Source organism: Mizuhopecten yessoensis, unplaced genomic scaffold (assembly GCF_002113885.1).
Source record: "Mizuhopecten yessoensis strain PY_sf001 unplaced genomic scaffold, ASM211388v2 scaffold4411, whole genome shotgun sequence".
NCBI classification, from domain to species: domain Eukaryota; kingdom Metazoa; phylum Mollusca; class Bivalvia; order Pectinida; family Pectinidae; genus Mizuhopecten; species Mizuhopecten yessoensis.
The window spans coordinates 750334-771593 of record NW_018405533.1 but is presented as its reverse complement, the minus strand read 5'-3'; the positions used below and the strand labels follow the sequence as shown (position 1 = coordinate 771593).

Genomic DNA, 21260 nt, shown 5'->3' with positions numbered 1-21260 from the left:
GTTTCATGATTCGCATCACTGTTGTCCCATTGTGGACGTCACGCAGGTGAAATTGAGTTTAGAATAGAATTTATATCTTGCACCCCTTTCTTTCTCTAGACAGATATGTTACACAGGCAAAAGAATGAGAGGCAGATTTTTCTTAATTAATTTGGCCTAATAAAGGATTTTATTTTATTTACTGCCTTTGCCTAATCAGACACTAATCTTCCGTAAGCAATATGGCTGGTAATAGTAGCTGGTACATCAATAATCTGGGATTAACTCCCTGCAGAGGAGGAGAAAAAAGTTACCAAGTTATTAGAATTATAGCCCACTGAATGATTTGGGTACAGTACAATGATGCTATCGACCTCATTCTAATATCAACGCAGATACAGTCGGATTTGTGTAATTTGTATGACTTACAAAGATGAGGTCATTGCCTGGAGGGGAAAAAGTCAGGGTGAGTTACATAGCTATTCACCTGTGACTGTTACTAGGGAGACAGGACTTGGGGAGGAGGGGAGGGGCTCTGTTATAAAGACGACTAAAAGAAAGAGTGACAGTTTCATATAAAATAAACTTCTACTTCAATTATCTATAATACAGCTCCCAGGTAGATACCTGTGTAAGAGTACCGATCACACACATACATATGTGGATACCTGGGTAAGAGTACCGATCACACACATACATAGGTAGATACCTGGGTAAGAGTACCGATCACACACATACATAGGTAGATACCTGGGTAAGAGTACCGATCACACACATACATATGTAGATACCTGGGTAAGAGTACCGATTACACACATACATATGTAGATACCTGGGTAAGAGTACCGATAACACACATACATATGTAGATACCTAAGTATTCTTTGTAGAGTTAAACAGGTAATTAATTTGCTTTTACATATTGTTGAATCAAGGAGATCTTGAAGAGGAACTGAATATGTCACAGTGGTGAACCATCTAGTCACTAGTTACTGACTTGGCTAGAGGAATGACACAGTGGTGAACCATCTAGTAACATGTTACTGACTTGGCTAGAGGTATGTCACAGTGGTGAACCATTTGGTAACTTGTTACTGACTTGGCTAGAGGTATATCACAGTGGTGAACCATCTAGTCACTTGTTACTGACTCAGCTAGAGGTATATCACAGTGGTGAACCATATAGTCACTTGTTACTGACTTGGCTAGAGGTATATCACAGTGGTGAACCGTCTAGTCACATGTTACTGACTTGGCTAGAGGTATATCACAGTGGTGCACCATCTAGTCACATGTTACTGACTTGGCTGGAGGTATATCACAGTGGTGAACCATCTAGTCACATGTAACTGACTTGGCTAGAGGTATGTCACAGTAGTGAACCATTTGGTAACTTGTAACTGACTTGGCTAGAGGTATATCACAGTGGTGAACCAACTAGTCACTTGTTACTGACTCAGCTAGAGGTATGTCACAGTGGTGAACCATCTAGTCACTTGTTACTGACTCGACTAGAGGTATGTCCCAGTGGTGAACCATTTGGTAACTTGTTACTGTCTTGGCTAGCGAGAATTTCCTTTTAAGCGTATTGTTGTACATAGCGCCACATGTAAGCATGGAAACTTATTCAATAGTCTGGGAGATATTCAATCACAAAGGAACGATTGTGCTTGAGAGATCAATCTCCCGACCGAAATGACAGGTGGTGCAACAAAAGGAAATGAGTTTAACAAATCGTGCTGGTGTTAAAATGACTTCTGATAACAAAACTATGTCCATTACACACACATATACCTGGGAATTTAGAGAACAGCCTCTCCTCTCCTAGTCATATTTTCCAAATCATATGCATCTAGTATTGCATGTATAATTACTCTCCTTTACATATAAAAATAAATTTGTCACATGATCACCCTACCCTTTCAACCCCATTGGACAGGGATGTCCACATTTCCGGCCAGGGAAAGATTTTCCCGTCTTACCCCAGGTGGATAACGAGCACGAAACAATGTCAGAATGTTAAACCAGGAGTTAAACATGTCACTTTGTGTTCCACACTGCAGTATATCTGCCAAGAAAATTAATTCCTGACAAATCTTTATCTTTATATCTTTTAGCAGTAAATTGTATTTCCATATATCAATAATTCCAATAGCACTGCCAATGTAAAAACAAGATACATTACGATGAAATTATTGTCATTGATTTACATAGCAGCATACAGGTGTGTTCAGCATACATGCATGGGTTTTTTTCTCCATTAATTTATTTTGAGGAAAATGGGGAGAAAAGGTAGATTTTTCCCTATCTTGAGGGTAGGAAAGATTAACTCATTCACCCCTGAAGACACATTTGAACTCTTCCAATTCAAAGGTTGGAATAGTTCATCATAAAATTTCAGGGGTGAACGAGTTAATCGTCACCCTTGGTCAGAGATTCTTGACAATCTAACCCTCATATGAATCTGCCCTTGCTTAGTCAGGAATCTCCTCCTCGGGGGATATATACCGTAGATGTCTTTGTCCTATATACCCTCAAGGTAGGAAAAAATCCAATTAATTTTTTAACGGCAGGTTCCATTATGTCAGTATCTGAAAGGTTTGTATACCATACAACTATTTATTATGAAGTTTCTATAGAATGACAGGTGAAAAATATGAGATTTATACTATACAATTAATTGTCATAAGACATTAGCTACACTTATGACAGGAATGCTTGTATCATCCAATATGTTTATATACACAAGATATTTGTATCATAAAATACACTAACAATGTCACAGGATATTGCTAAAATGTAATACACGATTAAATGATGCATTCATGCATCACGGAAGTGGAAATATTTCGAAACAATTTTCAGTTGATAAAATATGCAAATAAAATGATTTGTTTGTAATTATATGTGCCTGAAATCATGGTGGACATTAAATCATCAATTTCAAACAGATATTTGACTATAACAGCACATTTACGTCCAGGTATTCGAAATTCTGCTCACAAGAACTTCCGGTCGGACGGGAGCAAGTAAAACAATCATTCCCACAATAATTTTCATAAAGAAAACATTTTGTTATACTGGTTCCAGAGGTTTCCAATGTTAAATAAATCATTGTTCAGTTAAATGAACTTATTGAATTTTGAAGTTAATTTTAAAATCAGTATATAATAAAATCATTGTGTGAAACACTGGTGCATCACGTCAAGGACACCGAAGAAATAACATTGAACGGTGCCCTTTAACACGCCAGCATTTTTGACTGAATTTTTGCGATCAGTCAAAATCAAGTTCTCAGATTATAAATCTGAATTGATATGCATATTCTGGTGTTTTTTTGTTGATTATTTTTAGCAATTAATTAAAAATGATCGACTTGAAACGTAAATCGAAAGACGAATGGTCTAAATATAGTAACAGAGATCACATGATCAAGATTCGTTCAATATGGCAGCGACAGAAGTGTGTAGGTAAATAGCGGATCAGTATAACGTAAATTTCATGAGAGTTTTGCAATTTAAAGGGTTTTAAACATGCAATTTATATTACCTTTATCTTTCTCGTTTTGTGTCATGTGATGTTATTGACCAATAAAGTAGTTAGTTACGTTGTTGTCATGGTAGTTGTTTGCGTTCTTTCAAAACCGAAAAATGTCAGAAACTGAAAGTTCGGACGGCGATAACTTCGAAGGATTTGATCCCCAAGAAGTCCAAGACGCTGAACACAACTTTGCAGCTTTACTTCGACATCAAGGTATTAATGATGATTTGGTGAGTGATGGAAGTGAAATTGATAGGGACAACGAAGATCCTGGCCCTAGGGGAGCAGCAGGCATTGATGTCAATGATGACGAACAACACCATGATGACCAGAACGGATGGCACGCTGGGTTTGACTATTTTGAGCGAGGCCTACCGCACCTATTTCTTCCGAGAGGGAACACAGGGCCAGCCAGAGTTATGACACGGATAAGGAGCCATTAGACTTCATGCCCTTGTTTATGTTTGGTGATCTATTGGATATGTTGATAGAGGAGACTGGATGGTATGCACGCCAGCAAATAGACACACATCCAGAACAGAACAGACTGCCATGGAAGGATTTGACCATAGAAGAATTAAAGGCATTTCTTGGACTGTGTATGGCAATGGGAGTCACAAGAAAACCTTCGATAAAATTGTATTGGTCAACTGACTTGTACTCGGAGACACCTCTATTAGCAAGGACAATGACTAGGGACAGCTTCACGGCCATACTCAGGTACATACACTTTGCTGACAACAGTGTAGAACCTAGACAACACAGTCCGACATATGATCCCTTTTACAAGATAAGGAAGCTTGTGAACCATCTAAACAGTTTGTTTGTACAGGAGTATGTCCCATGCAGGCGTGTAACAACAGTGGACGAGTGCATGATTCCCTTCAAGGGAAAAGTGAATTTCAAACAGTACATGAGACTAAAACCCCAAAAATGGGGTGTGACAGTGTGGGCGTTGGCTGAATCTGAATGTGAGAGTGTGGGTGTTGGCTGAATCTGAGTGTGAAAGTGTGGGTGTTGGCTGAATCTGGGTGCAGCTATGTTCACTACATTGACATCTACCCAGCTATTTATCATGTTATGAAATGAAATTGGCCGTTAATACCAAAAGTAACTTTTATTATCATTAAATTGTTAATCTATTATCTAATTTGCTTTAGGATATATGTAAATAAGCCACAGCAATTTATGTTGGTATTGAAATTAAGATGGTCATATTAATTACTAGATATGTAATGCCAGTGATTTGATGGCGGTGCTAGAGTGGCCTTAGTAAGGCTCACTCTTGTCGCTTAGTCCTCATTTTCACATAATGACATTTGCCAAATGTCTACAAAGTCATTATATTTTGTATTTTTACATTATCCAATTAAGAGCATTACATTACATTGATTGTAGGGAGATACCACCAGGCTGAAGGTGCTCTGGCTAGCAGAGTTGTAAACAAATGCTTACAGGGGGCTGGAGTTCAGGGCCAGGGTTACCATGTTTACATGGACAACTTTTATACCTCACCTGATCTACTCACTATTCTGTACGATGATAAAACGTAAGCATGTGGGACAGTGCGGTCCAACCGAAGAGGCCTTCCCAAGGACATAATGCAGAAGCGCCCTGAGAATGTAGTACAGAGAGGGGACATGGCCCTCAGGCAAAAGGGGCCACTTGTAGCAGTCGTGTGGAAAGACAAAAAATGTGTCACTGCCCTGTCTACAATTCATGACAACAGTATTGGAGAAGTGCAACGCCTTGTTAAAGGGGAGGATGGTACCTTTGCGCGACAGAATGTATCCTGTCCACAACTTCTAAGTGATTACACTTCGTACATGGGTGGGGTCGATAAAGCAGATCAGTTCATACAGTACTACTCCTTCAACAACAAAACACGGAAATGGACAGTGAAAGTGTTCTTTCGTCTTCTGGAGGTTATGAAGCTGAATGTCTATCAACTATTTCTTCAGAGTCTTCATCATCAGCCAGGGCAGGGAAAGCAGCAGCTGTCTTTCCTGCAGTTTACTCAAAGCATTATCAGAGGACTAGTAGATGGTTTCACCTCTACTGACCATCTCTTCTACCGCTGGATGACCGTCTCACACAGCGTCACCTCCCTGGCACACTTGAGTCGCGGTCTTGGTGCCATGTGTGCTACATGAGATGCAAGAGTGGGTTGCAGGACAAAACCAGCCAAACAAAATTTGGCTGCACTGAATGCCGGAAGCATCTGTGCCTTCCTACATTTTTCACTATTTACCATTCTCAGGCAAAGTATTTTTAGATAGCTGCTGTACTGCAAGGTGCAGAACTATTTGGCATGTACTAAGCTGTGTGGAGATTGCTCCACCACTTAGCTACCATGAAGAATTGTCAATTTCTGTTAACTGTATTTGGGGAAAAAATTGAAAATGATCATTGCTGAATTTTTAAAAAAATGCTTGAAAATAATTGCATGCTGAACTTTGAAAAAAAATGGTGTTTTTTTTTTTAAATGCATGCTGTACTTGAAAGAAAAAAAATGGAAAAAAAATTCATGACGAACTTGAAAAAAAATACCAAAAAAATTACCAAAAAAAATGCATGCTGTAGGCTTACTTAGTTTTACAAAAACATGCATGCTGAATTTTAAAATATGCTTGCTGGTGACTACTCTCCCATGGTGCAAGCGTTTAACACTTAAGTCACCTTGTTGTTTATTGTCTTATCTTTATTTTATTTGTTGAAATTGATTTTCATTCATTTTTTTTGGTTTTAATCATTGCTGTACATGTAGTAATGTAGTTTTAGTTTCGTGCTTCATGAAAAATGTCCTTGGAGTAAACCCTCTTGTCGTACATGACGCAATGGGTCAACTTAAAAGAAATGGCGGCATGTAATCACGATCAGGATTTATGATCAAGTATACCAATAATCTTCGGCTGTTAATGCTGTAGAAAGGTCTCCTAGTTGTAGTTAAACATTTACGTTATATTCTAATTGAAGATCAGTAAAATGTGTATTGCTGAGGCGAACATACTGCTTCGGTGGTGTTACAAAACGAAAGTACACAATTTGGACCTCTGTTCTCAGCAAGCGCAACACGTAAACAGGCAAGCTATCAACGCACAATTCCTTTTATTCTTGCTTTTATTATGTTCTTTACATAAAAATGGAAGCTTTAAGTGTTCCTTTCAATAAAATATGTCAGAGAACTTATTCCACGCCGTATTTTCTACAGAAATCGTGTTTAACAGTACGTAGTCAAAATGAGACGTCAATTGCCCTGAATTAATTCAGACCAGGAAAAGACACGTGCAAATAATCTCAGGGCCAGAACACCCATCATGCAATTTAATTCAGTAACGAAAGTGTTAAGTGACACAGGATATTGTTTAAATGTAAAACAATATCCTATATATATCGTGATATGTATGGTATCGCAAGTATCATACACAGTGATACATATCATATTGTGAGGTACACATAATGTTTCAGGCCTTAAGATTATAGTGTAAGTATAAATAGTAACAATAAATACCAGCATACACTGCAAACTATTGCAAGGATAGACATAATTATACAATACCAATATAAACACACTACAAACAGGTGTTTCCTTTGCTCAGTTTTACACCAGAATACAGACTGCTCTCCCTAACAAAAAAAGTGCTTTATTTTCTCAAAATGAAGAAAAATGAGGGATATCTTCTCAATTTCAATTAAGGTAAAACTATTATTTCCCTAATTCATTTACGAACAGGCTGGTGTAACATTAAGGTAGAAAAAACAATGCGAAACATGTAGTGTACTGTATCTAATCTTCATTAAGCAAGTTGTCGAAGCTTTTTTAATTACTGGTCAATGAAATTGCTTACGCCAGCATTTGAACTGAGCTACAATATATATGGGTGGGTTTATCACCGGGCATGGGCTTATTGCAGGATAAATATAGTGTTTACACACAGTAAAGATACACCCAGAATACACTAAATAGAGATGTTTTGTAATGTTGTGTATGTATAAATACATAGTATCAATTAAAACTCCAGTGTAAAGTTATATACAATGTAATGTTGTGTATGTATATCAATACATAGTATCAATTAAAACTACAGTGTATAGATATATACAATGTACTGTTGTGTATGTATAAATACAAAGTATCAATTAAAACTAGTGTATAGTTATATACAATGTAATGTTGTGTATGTATATCAATACATTGTATCAATTAAAACTAGTGTATAGTTATATACAATGCTATGTTGTGTATGTATATCAATACATTGTATCAATTAAAACTAGTGTATAGTTATATACAATGTTATGTTGTGTATGTATATCAATACATAGTATCAATTAAAACTAGTGTAAAGTTATATACAATGGTATGTTGTGTACGTATAAATACATAGTATCAATTAAAACTAGTGTAAAGTTATATACAATGTAATGTTGTGTATGTATCAATACATAGTATCAATTAAAACTCCAGTGTAAAGTTATATACTATGTTATGTTGTGTATGTATAAATACATAGTATCAATTAAGACTAGTGTATAGTTATATACAATGTAATGTTGTGTAGGTATAAATACATAGTATCAATTAAAACTAGTGTATAGTTCTATACAATGGTATGTTGTGTATGTATAAATACATAGTATCAATTAAAACTAGTGTAAAGTTATATACAATGTAATGTTGTGTATGTATAAATACAAAGTATCAATTAAAACTAGTGTAAAGTGATATACAATGTAATGTTGTGTATGTATATAAATACATAGTATCAATTAAAACTCCAGTGTATAGTTATATACAATGTAATGTTGTGTATGTATAAATACATAGTATCAATTAAAACTAGTGTATAGTTATATACAATGTAATGTTGTGTATGTATCAATACATAGTATCAATTAAAACTCCAGTGTAAAGTTATATACAATGAAATGTTGTGTATGTATATCAATACATTGTATCAATTAAAACTACAGTGTATAGTTATATACAATGTAATGTTGTGTATGTATAAATACAAAGTATCAATTAAAACTCCAGTGTAAAGTTATATACAATGGTATGTAGTGTATGTATATCAATACATAGTATCAATTAAAACTAGTGTATAGACTCCAGTGTAAAGTTATATACAATGGTATGTAGTGTATGTATATAAATACATAGTATCAATTAAACCTCCAGTGTATCGTTATATAATATGTTATGTTGTTACAATGTAATGTTGTGTATGTACAAATACATAGTATCAGTTAAACCTCCAATGTATAGTTATATTATATGTTATGTTGTGTATGTATAAATAAATAGTATCAATTAAAACTAGTGCATAGTTATGTACAATGTAATGTTGTGTATGTACAAATACATAGTATCAGTTAAACCTCCAGTGTATCGTTATATAATATGTTATGTTGTGTATGTATAAATAAATAGTATCAATTAAAACTAGTGTATAGACTCCAGTGTAAAGTTATATACAATGTAATGTTGTATATGTATATCAATACATAGTATCGATTAAAACTCCAGTGTATAGGTATATACAATGGTATGTTGTGTAAGTATATCAATACATAGTATCAATTTAAACTAGTGTATAGTTATATACAATGGTAATATACAATGGTATGTTGTGTATGTATATAAATACATAGTATCAATTAATACTAGTGTATAGTTATATACAATGGTAATATACAATGGTATGTTGTGTATGTATAAATACAAAGTATCAATTAAAACTCGTGTATAGTTATATACAATGGTATGTTGTGTATGTATATCAATACATTGTATCAATTAAAACTCCAGTGTATAGTTATATACAGTGTTATGTTGTGTATGTTTATCAATACATAGCATCAATTAAAACTAGTGAATAGTTATATACAATGTAATGCTGTGTATGTATAAATACATTGTATCAATGGTATGTTGTGTATGTATATAAATACATAGTATCAATTAAAACTCCAGCGTATAGTTATATACAATGTTATGTTGTGAATGTATAAATACATAGTATCAATTAAACCTCCAGTGTATCGTTATATAATATGTTATGTTGTTACAATGTAATGTTGTGTATGTCTAAATACATTGTATCAATTAAAACTACAGTGAATAGTTATATACAATGTAATGTTGTATATGTATATCAATACATAGTATCGATTAAAACTCCAGTGTATAGGTATATACAATGGTATGTTGTGTATGTATATCAATACATTGTATCAATTAAAACTAGGGTATAGTTATATACAATGGTAATATACAATGGTATGTTGTGTATGTATATAAATACATAGTATCAATTAATACTAGTGTATAGTTATATACAATGATATACAATGTAATGTTGTGTCTGTATAAATACATAGTATCAGTTAAACCTCCAGTGTATAGTTATATAGTATGTAATGTTATAAATACATAGTATCAATTAAAAGTAGTGTATAGTTATATACAATGATATACAATGTAATGTTGTGTCTGTATAAATACATAGTATCAGTTAAACCTCCAATGTATAGTTATATAATATGTTATGTTGTGTATGTATAAATAAATAGTATCAATTAAAACTAGTGCATAGTTATGTACAATGTAATGTTGTGTATGTATAAATACATTGTATCAATTAAAACTACAGTGTAAAGTTATATACTATGTAATGTTGTGTATGTATATCAATACATAGTATCAATTAAAACTCCAGTGTATAGTTATATAGTATGTAATGTTGTGTATGTATAAATACAAAGTATCAATTAAAACTAGTGTAAAGTTATATACAATGTAATGTTGTGTATGTATATCAATACATTGTATCAATTAAAACTCCAGTGTATAGTTATATACAATGTAATGTTGTGTATATATATAAATACATGGTATCAATTAAAACTCCAGTGTATAGTTATATACAATGTTATGTTGTGAATGTATAAATACATAGTATCAATTAAAACTCCAGTGTATAGTTATATACAATGTAATGTTGTGTATGTATAAATACATAGTATCAATTAAAATTCTGATACATACATTTATATATACAATGTTATGAGAATACACTTTAAAAGATGTTGTGTAATGTTATTATCATGTTGAAACACTGGCGGATGCAGAAAGATTAAATGGATGTGGCAAAGCATGTGATTAACTGTTATTTAGGGAGAGAGTGTGAACGTAAAGAAATAATTGGACATCAATCATTTTCCATTGAAAAAAAAAAAAATTTGACCATGAAAGAAAGAAAATGATCCTGCCAGTTACCCCACCCCCCCATGTCCTGAAATCCAGCACTACTGATTTATATACAGTTCAGCGTTTAGCAATAGAATGTTCCTTATACACCTCCGCTCTGTGTTTACAGCCGGCTTACAAATCAATTACTAAGCAGTGTAGCGCAGTACCATCATGGTTCTGTGCTCTTGGGTGCAACCATGCATACATAGCTGTGTTTTAATTGGATAAGGTAATTAATTCATATACATAAAATGGTAAATAAATAGCTTCTGATTTAAAAGAAAATCTACTAAAACAATGTTTATATTTTACCCGTGAGGATGTACCAAGTTTGGCGGTTATCTTAACTCGCCACTTTTCAGCATTAATCATGACTCTGGCGCACATTTTTTTTTTTCAGTAAATCATAGTAAAGGGATCCCGGATAGGATGTTAAGACCTAAAGGATAAGGGCTGCTTTAAGTAAGGAAAGGGTTGTTTATAGTTGAATGTTAACTTTTGTATACACTGCTGTAGAGCTGTTTTATATGCTAGAGAGAGAGAGTAAAAAAGTGTTAATACAAACACTTCTATAATTAATACCGAGCTGATGATATATTTATGATATGGGTCTAGAGAGTGCTATAGAATATTGATCAATGCAAAAATTGCATAATGAATCTGTCAATCTACACACAAGTTACAGGATGCGTACCTACATATACCCCAACCGCTAGTGTTATCAGGTACCCAGTTCTGAGTACAATTGTTGACGGTACAACTATGTGACACTAACTGTTTAGGCTGTGGATCAAATATCAAGGTAACCCTTTCTCTTTCTATGTTGCAAGTATAACCTATTCAATATGATACAATAGGGTTTCAGTGGCAGAAATACTGTCATCACTAATTCCTATTAAAGTATTATTACGTACATGATCGTTAGAGCCAACAAATGGAAAAGTAATAAGCTCTATAATTCTTATTACAACATTAAACATATTCACTGAAACTTATTTCACACCCTCCAAAGTTTTCATCCATCACAACGTTTTTACTTACAAGAACATTTCTGGGGCATCTCTGGAATGCTTTTTAAGTAGGAGCCCCATATCTAGTTTTTTGAAAATATTCTTCTACAATTTATTCCAATAAAAAATGTGTAAGAACAGAGCAATATTATCATAAAGGAGACGGAACTTAACAACACTGAACAAGCATCACTTTACAAGGGGATGTGAGAATGTTGTGGTTGGCGGAGCTAGCCTTCCCTTGCTCCTTCCCAACACTCTTTCAACTGGACCTGTCAAGCAACATGCAAAAGAAATTTGCAGCAGTATAGCAATAATTATGTGACATGAAAGATATCAGACAATAACACTAACAGTTCTGCTATGGCCCCGCCATGTGCATACTGTACACCCGACCCCCCAAAATGGTCCTTTTTTTTTTAGTAACAATGACCTTGATTACCTTGAAAACTTTCTAATACCTAATACTGTATTGTATATCTACATATTACTTTCTAATACGTAATACCGTGTTGTATATCTACATATTACTTTCTAATAACCTAATACCGTATTGTATATCTACATATTACTTTCTAATACCTAATACTGTATTGTATATCTACATATTACAGTTTATCACCATGTCACTTTCTAATACCTAATATTGTATTGAATATCTACATATTACAGTTTATTTCAGATTCTGAGATAAGGACTGTACCCCCCTCGTAGTCTATCATTAGCATCGTGTAACATTGACCTTGACCGTAGAAACTTTTCAAATCTCTACTGCTATGTGTACATATCTTCAAACATATTAGTCAGTGTTTTAATCCTGAGATTATACTCTCCAGAAACAAACCTGTGGACAGACACAGAGACAGACACTGTGATTATTATAGGGAACCCACATCTCTGAGGGGGGAGGGGGGGGGGTGGGGGGGCGTTCATTAATTTCAACGTTGTCAGTGTCATTGGTTTTTCAGCAGCACATCATACTACAGTGTGTAAGGTAATAGTTACACAATGGTGGTAAAGCACCCAAGTAAATGTACATCTTGTTAAATTATGTATAGATTTCACAGCATGAAGGCAGCCTGGGCCAACTGATAGGGGAGAGGGGGGACAAACTGAAAGTAGGGTCCAGTGATGAAGCACCAGTGGGAGATCGAAAGGGGGGGATTGGAGCAATGAAGCATAATTAAGAGTCAAGTCAGCCACATAATGATATCTCCCAAAATATCCAAGGGAAGGGGAGGTGGGTGTGGGGGGAAGGTGTAGGGAGAACTGCCCTCCTTGCCGCCCCCTCCCTCCCTCCCCCTGTAGGCTACTGCCATGTACAGCCACAACAGTAACTCATTCAACCCTGAAATTTCATAATGAACTAAGAGTTCAAATGTGCCTTCAGATGTGAATGAGTTAACTCACAACAGTGGATGATTCCAATACGACAAACATTCTGTGGTAACAATTCAATATCACAGAACCAAACTTGATCATACTAAAACTGAACATCAAAGTGTAACTATGGAATTCTTGTCAGATTCAAATCAAAATCACAAAATAACTCGACTTCACTTATTATAGTTCTAATCATACTTTAATTAAGATGAACTTTGTTATATTGCCATCTAAGGAGGCTGGGGATTCACATGGAGAGACATATTAATGAACTATTTAGAAAAAGGGGACCATAAAAGTTAAACATATCGGTTGAAAGGGACGTCAGAGGCATTAAATATAATTGTTTTGTACAAAACATAAAATACACCATTCAAAGTATAGTTCAATCAAAATCATCAGATACTTTAGTCAACTACAAATTACAACCATCGTATAAAAGCACAATTCAGTTAGAGCTACAAAAAGCTTTATTCCAAACAACATTTGAACGACACAAAAACAAGCAATAAATCAATTAGGAACATCATCAGGAAACATGGTCAGAAAACAAACTGAAGTAGTAATTCAAGTAATGAATCATCAGTGCTATTGAGATGTTTTAATTATTATCAAGTTTGACACAAAACTACACAATTGGATGGGGAGGTATTTTTTTTTATTTTTTTGGAGGGGCACTTGGAGGGGGTTTATCTAAAAAAAAAATGTAGATCCAGCTTAGGGACAGCTACCAGTTGGCCATCAGCTTTGCCTATGCCCCCCCCCCCCCCCCCCCCCCCCTAAATCTGTTAGCTTACTGTTTAACTTTAAGTATCTTTGTAACCGAAGATATTGCGTTTCTCAGTTTTTAAGCTTATTTAATTCCAAATAAATCAAATATAATGATTTCTAGTAAAATTCTGAAGTCCCGATAAGCACACATAAAGGTCTGATTGATTTCATTTTCTTGTTTAAATTGGTGCTGAATACACTACACAATACTGGAGATGTTTTTACTCGGCATACAAAGACATACAGCTGATCTCATCAGCAGTCTACACACTGTTTACATCAATCAAACCATAAAAAAGAACAGAACTTACCTGCAATTCGGAGGGGGGTCCAGTGTGATTTCTGCCAGCTCTTTCTGAATTCTGTATAAAGAAGTTTAAAATAGTGAGTAGGTGCTTCAGGGTCCCCCTCCCTACCCATCTCAACAGTCCGACTTAGATCAATGCAGGCAGCACAACATGGCGTACTGTGTGCACGCTATGCTAAAACCAAAAAACTTATTTTCTCTGCAATCATCGAACCGATTTTAATAATTTTTACACCAAACTGAAGTTTATGACAAAAGAAATTGAATGATGTGCGATTTGAGCAGAAACGATGAGCAGATTACAGAAATTACGGTGCTAAAGCTTATATGCAAATGAGCTGACGATGTGTATATATATACAGTTCAGTACACAACGCTAGTGGAATACTGTGCGAACAGAGATTAACATTTCTCCGCGTGTACATATACAATACTAAAACAGACGGAAACATTTTACCTTTTTAAGCTGGTGCCCATTGTTTTAGAGGATTTTGGGGTTGGTTTGGTGACGACAGCCGGTTGGGAGTCGGAAGGGCTGGACCCAGAGGAGCTAGTACCGGGCTGGGCCCCGTCATCACTGACGACTGGCGTATTGTTGGCCGTACCCCCTCGGGATCTTCTCCCCCTGCCCCTGCCCCCCGTCCCATTAACCGTGCCCTTCTCACTCGACATCATGTGATCTGAAAAAGATGAAACACAGAGGTCAATTCACTGCTAATACACATCAATTATTTACCGACGATCGACATGTCAAACCACTGTAACATACCATGATTCTAAAAGATAAAAAAAAACTTCGATTTCGTATCAAATAAAATTGATGTAATCCCTAATCACGTCGATTACATCCTAACTGACTGGTCACATAGGTAAAACAGCTACCGTGTAATTACCAGCATGCGGTAATTGTCAATATTTCTAATTAATCAACAGAGAAAACGGAAGGCAAATAGCGGTGTCACACACGAGCTCGCGAGTCCGCGATCTCAACAAAGACATTCCACAGATCAGGGCTGATTTCGGACAAAACTGGACGTGAAAGACAAAACAGACAACACATCAACATAAAACAGGTAATTACCTAGATTCCTGGAGGAAACTTGGACCGGAAAACGAGCAGAATAAAGCAAAATCCAATAAAAATATTACACCACTACCATCCGTCTCAAAACGTGCGAAGCGATGAAAACGGCTGTTCTTTTCACCTCCCTCGTATCCGATTTATAGAAAATGATGAAAAATACATGTTGTCCTGGTCGAATAATCGATTTTAACCTGCAAGTAACATATTCTTTAAGTTCTCGTTGAATTTAATGGATAATAGTGTTGGTCATATGCGTGGTTGGTGAGCATTCGTTGAACGAAATTACCTAGATAAAAATCTTATACGAGGGAGAACAAAGGAACAGCGGTAATCTTCCCAAATGATTAGGTTTTCCGTGTATTCATAGTAAAAAAAACACTATATGGATTGAAACATGTGAATGCGTTAGAAGCTATTCATTGAAGATTAAATCACAGTTTATAATTCACTTGATCAACCAATTAAACTGGGGTAATTTATTTCTACACAAATATATGCTCAGACTGTTTCTATTCCAAAATTTGTAGATTTAAACATTAAAATCATGGCCATTAATATAATTTCAATTACGATAAAATTGATTCTTATTGAAAATTATGAAATGTCGAAAAGGTTTGAAGTTTTACACGGATATTATAGTATAACTCTGGTTTATACGTCAAATGGATTAGATAAAGAACGGAATTAATCGGATATGTTTTGTGATAAATTTATATAAAAGCCTATATTTTCTATAATGTAATGATAGCAAAATCGGATGGGTTTTTTTTGTCCTGAAGTGATTAAAAGTATTAAATATATTTATTCACAGTGCAAAATGAACATCAAAAAGGTAACGTTTTGAATCATGTTTGATCTTGCCATGTGAAACCAGATGTGTGTATATTTCTCTAAATAGGTTAAGAGTGTGATACGAGTGTAAGCGGGTAGTACATATGATACGTGCGTGGGAGTGTGCTAACATAAATGTTGTTAGTGGGCCTTTATCTGTCAAACTGACATCAGGCGCTATAGTTTCCGCACGTGGGGTCTGTTGACCTCATCAAGGTGTGGTCAGCCACATCACTATCACCGGAGATGGGTTTGATGGGGTAGTATTGGTTATTAAATTTTTATTAACTTTGAACTTACCTTAGACACGGAATTAGATTATTTAAGTCCGTGCTGTAGATAAAACATTTCCGTGTTGAGGATTTGTACTTCCGTATCTGCTATGAGGAACTCGTTTTTATTGTAATGCTTCCATTTTCTGAAAATCCTATCACAGTGAACAGGAAGTCTAGAGAGAATATATTCACAGTGAACAGGAAGTCTAGAGAGTATATATTCGCTGTGAACAGGAAGTCTAGAGAGTATATATTCACTGTGTACAGGAAGTCTAGAGAGTTTATATTCACAGTGAACAGTAAGTCTAGAGAGTATATATTCACAGTGAACAGGAAGTCTAGAGAGTATATATTCACTGTGAATAGGAAGTCTAGAGAGTATATATTCACAGTGAGCAGGAAGTCTAGAGAGTATATATTCACTGTGAACAGGAAGTCTAGAGAGTTTATATTCACAGTGAACAGGAAATCTAGAGAGTATATATTCACTGTGAAATGTCTGTATGAGTGAAGCAATAATAAAATAATATCTATACAATGTTTACAGAAATATAGTTGGTGATATAAGAAATAACGTTAATTGAATAAGAAATATCTTAAAGTAAAATAAGAGATAATTTAATCAGGAATAATATTAATTAAATAAGAATTTTGTAACTGAATAAGAGAAAATGTAATTAAATATTAAGATATGTTAATTAAGTAAAATACTATATAGATTAAATAAATAAGTAAAATACTACATAGATTAAATCAGGAATATTATCAATTAAAACTTTTTTAAATTAGATAATCCAGAGACCTATAAAGCTGTAGTATAAATTACACGTCTCTGGATAATCTAATAATAGATATTATACTTATTACATATCCATATGCACAAGATTCTCACGTTTTATCTTACAAAGAATATGTAACTGACATTTATATCTAGTTAATTACATTGATAAAATGTGGTATTTAGTGTGTGTGTTTTTCACTAGACTTCTATCTAAAGTAATAAACGTTGTACATATCAATTGATATAATTATGAATATATAGTAAACTCAACAAAAGGTTCGGCTTAGACGGGTAAGCAATCCACCTTACTGAAGTCAGAAACACTTTTTTGCACTGCATATTGCAGCTCACGGGAGTAAACATGTCATTGTACTATTGTCCTCCAGGGTGGAAATAATGGGGTGGCGATTAGTATCTTCCACTCCAGGCAAACCCAACCCAAGCCACTCCCCGGCGTTATTTCTACAACCTAACTGCCCCATTACCCCCTCCCTCCCCATCGCCCCCGGCGTTACTTCCAGAATCAGCAGAGCCACGGCGGGGAATCGATCGGTGAGAGCGATACGATAGAGTAACCAAGTCCTTGTTTATTGGTGTCACAAAAACTGACGTCAAATCATTTTCCCATCCATGAACTTCAGCAAGTCTAGGATCATTTGTTCAGAGCATGGTTAGCATGACCACAAGTTTTATTTTCATGTAGTATCTTCGAAAAGTCAATAACTGTGATTTTATAACTCTCTTTTTGGATTAAATGATTATTTAAAGGCGCAACACTCTAAAGCTCTCATTTTTTTTTTTTCACTCAAAATATATAATTTATTAAGACTCCTTGAGCTAAGGACGTTTAGTATATACGTCTCTGCTTCAACGCACAAGGTTTGAATTCCAGTATTATACATACATATAATAGTAGGGAAACAGGACTGGGTGATGATGATGATGATGATGTAATGATGTGATGATGATGATGATGATGATGATGATGATGATGATGATGAGATGAGGAGGAGGAGGAGGAGGAGGAGGAGGAAGATGAGGTTAATGAAGATGATGAGGATGATGTGTGCGAGTCAGTGTGAGTGTTCTTGATGGTGAGGATGATGTGTGCGAGTCAGTGTGAGTGTGTCCTTGTGAGTGTCTTTGTCTTATCTGTAATTGCCATAAGTTGTAAAACTTCAGCAAATAAAGAACTTGGGTCGATCGTCGGCGACCAGGCCTAGGTAGCTCAATTGCAGAGCTCCGTCTAGAGTTCGGAGGGTCCCGGGTTCGAACTCCGGTCTGGCCGTGCATTTTCCCTTTCCTATTACAATTGGTGCCTGTGACCACCATTGTTTCAAGAACTAGGCGAATGCTTGACAAAGGGACACCCGAACCTGGGTTGTAAATAGTGATGTATTCTGGTAGGGTAGACTTAGAAAAAGGGGGAGGAATGTAGCGGAACTCGACTGGGTCGATGGTCGGCGACCTGCAGGTAGCTCAATTGGTAGAGCGTCCGTCTAGAGTTCGGATGGTCCCGGGTTCGAACCCCAGTCTAGTAGTGCATTTTCCCGTTCCTATAACATAATGAGGGATGCGATACACCATTTAGGAAAATTTAGGAAGACTAGGTATGTCATTATAGAAATGTCCTTATCATTATCTATTGAAACAATCTCTGATCATACAGGCAATGACTATGACATTTTAATTTTGAAGTGAGACAGTGGGGCGGAGTGGGGTATGCATTATGTATTAGCGGGGATAGTGGTTGTATGCTGTCGTGAAAGATGGATGGTGTGTGTGTAGGAGACGACAGAGACATATACAGCCATATATACAGTATATACGTATCTGGGGAGGGGGGCGGGTTGCTACTTTTGGGAAAATGGGTTGTCATGGTATTAGTTATATACATTAGGGAGTTTGTAGGGTTATGGTAACACTACCGGCGTGGCAGGGATAGGTTGAAAGAGGGGTGGGGGTTCTCATTACCTTCACCACACATACAATATCGCTTCCACTCGTCTTCTCACCTGTTCTTCATCTGCTAAATATAACCGCGGACTTAGATAATCTAATTCCGTGATATAACATATCTACTAACTCGGTAGTGAAGCGGACTTAAAGTACAATAAAGTGAATCGATTGACATCAGCATCTCTCGCCGTTTTGAAATTTTGGAGGTTTGTGTGCACCTGATACATATCTTACTGGGTCCAAATGTTTCGACGCAGTGGTCAGTTTGACAAGAGACGTAATATATAAAATCGATTCAGCTGTATATCACAGCCAATAGCATTGCTTTGCTAATATGACCGATTATCCACGATGTAAGATATTCTATTTGTCAATCAAGGGGACACAGTGGAAGAAATAAAGATAACACGGGCGTTACAAGAATCACTGGAATGACAGAACAATGGGATTTACATGATTTCGTAATCACATGTTTATAAGTGATATAGCTATAGGTCACGTGAAAAATGGAGTCCAACATGATGGGGGCTACTGGACCAATACAATGCCATCTGTTATATCCGGTTTGTAAGATATTTTCTCCTACAACCACCACAGGTTTCCTCTCTCTCAACTCATTGGATAAACCTGCTAGGAGTTGGTAAACAGTTTTGGTTTGTATTACCACTACTGGGTAACACCATGGACGTTATTTCTTTGGTCAATCTTTGATTATGACTTTCAGTAACAATACATTGGGACGTTGTTTTCCATTGTGAAGCAATAGTTCTTGGCGATGGTTTTCCAGGTCGGAAACACGAGTAATGTATTTCGAAGAGACACATATGGGTTACTTGATAAATATCTGAACGTTCCTAAACTGAGGATGATAGATTATCATATTGATCTGAATCTCCTTAGTTATTTTTCAAATTGTAAAAGACATTCGGTAAAACTCGTGTTTTTATACAATTCTAAAATGAACTAACTCGAGTTAGATGAACACGATAACCAACCACCACTCGCTGGGGGAATCTCTATATTTAGATTGAAACTTTGGATTTCGAAGGTGACTCATTATTAGACACAACTCTATGTTTACAACAATACAACACATTACACTTATTATAATGTCAAACGTTCAACCCAATCATTGATTGACAACGCCGTGTGTATTCAATCAAATCGTATTCTCAGAAGATAAACGTGATTGTTTATTGCTGTACTATTATAATGCATACCATTGTATAATACTGGGATAATAATGTGTCCTACTGATGTCTCTTGAATGACAAGTATTCCTGAATCTTGACCGTAACAGGGTCCTATAACACGTGGTCAGGCTGATATGATTTCGTGCTCGAATCCTGTTATGTCACGTTACATTTCGTTCTAAACAAGGAAAATTATTGCAAGGCAATCCATAGTCCCCCACCGGTAATGATTTCTATATTTAACAAACAGAACACTTATGTCAGGAAGCATAGGTTAAAGTGAGGTCATAGTGACCTGCTCCTTGCACACCGCCATCCCAAGATGTCCTTGTACACCAAATCTGCATACTCCAGGTAAAAAGTATAGAAGATATACCAGGGAAAAAACATTTTCAAAAGTAAAGGTCAAAGGTCAAGTTATAGGTCACAGTTACTTAATTCTTGCATTCTGCACTCCGCCACCCGAAGATGTCCTTGTACACCAAATCTGGTTACTCCAGGTGAAATAGTACAAAAGATATGCCCCGGACAAACGTTTTCAAAAGTAAAGGTCAAGTCATAGGTCACATTGACCTAATTCTTGCATTCTGCACTCCGCCATCCGAAGATGTCCTTTTACACCAAATCTGGTTACTCTAGGTGAAATAGTATAGATGATATGGCCCGGCGAAACTTCTCGGACTGAAGGACAGAAAGACGGAAGGACGGATGAACGGAGTGCAAACCTATAGTCCCCCGGGAACCGGTGGGGGACTAATAACAGGTAGTTACACATGTATGTAACGCTGACGACGTCACAAGGACGACGGGATGACGGTGTTTGAAACAAATGTGTGGGTATAAAATCTCTAATTACTCTTACAACCACGTGTTAATCATCTACAACTAAGCT

The 21260-nt window shown here is 35.8% G+C and overlaps 1 protein-coding gene across 1 annotated transcript in view; it reads right to left on the bottom strand.

Annotated features, from left to right (window-relative positions):
- LOC110448981 (ubiquitin-conjugating enzyme E2 E1-like) overlaps positions 1 to 15433 on the bottom strand; it is a 46131-nt gene extending 30698 nt beyond the window's left edge. The window contains exons 1-3 of the mRNA XM_021495541.1: positions 15327 to 15433; positions 14703 to 14925; positions 14250 to 14300 (exon numbers count right to left, since the gene is read on the bottom strand). Coding sequence (XP_021351216.1) covers positions 14250 to 14300; positions 14703 to 14920 — 269 coding nt within the window. The 5' untranslated portion in view covers positions 14921 to 14925; positions 15327 to 15433. The remainder of the gene's footprint in view (positions 1 to 14249; positions 14301 to 14702; positions 14926 to 15326) is intronic.
- Between the last annotated feature and the right edge of the window lie 5827 nt (positions 15434 to 21260).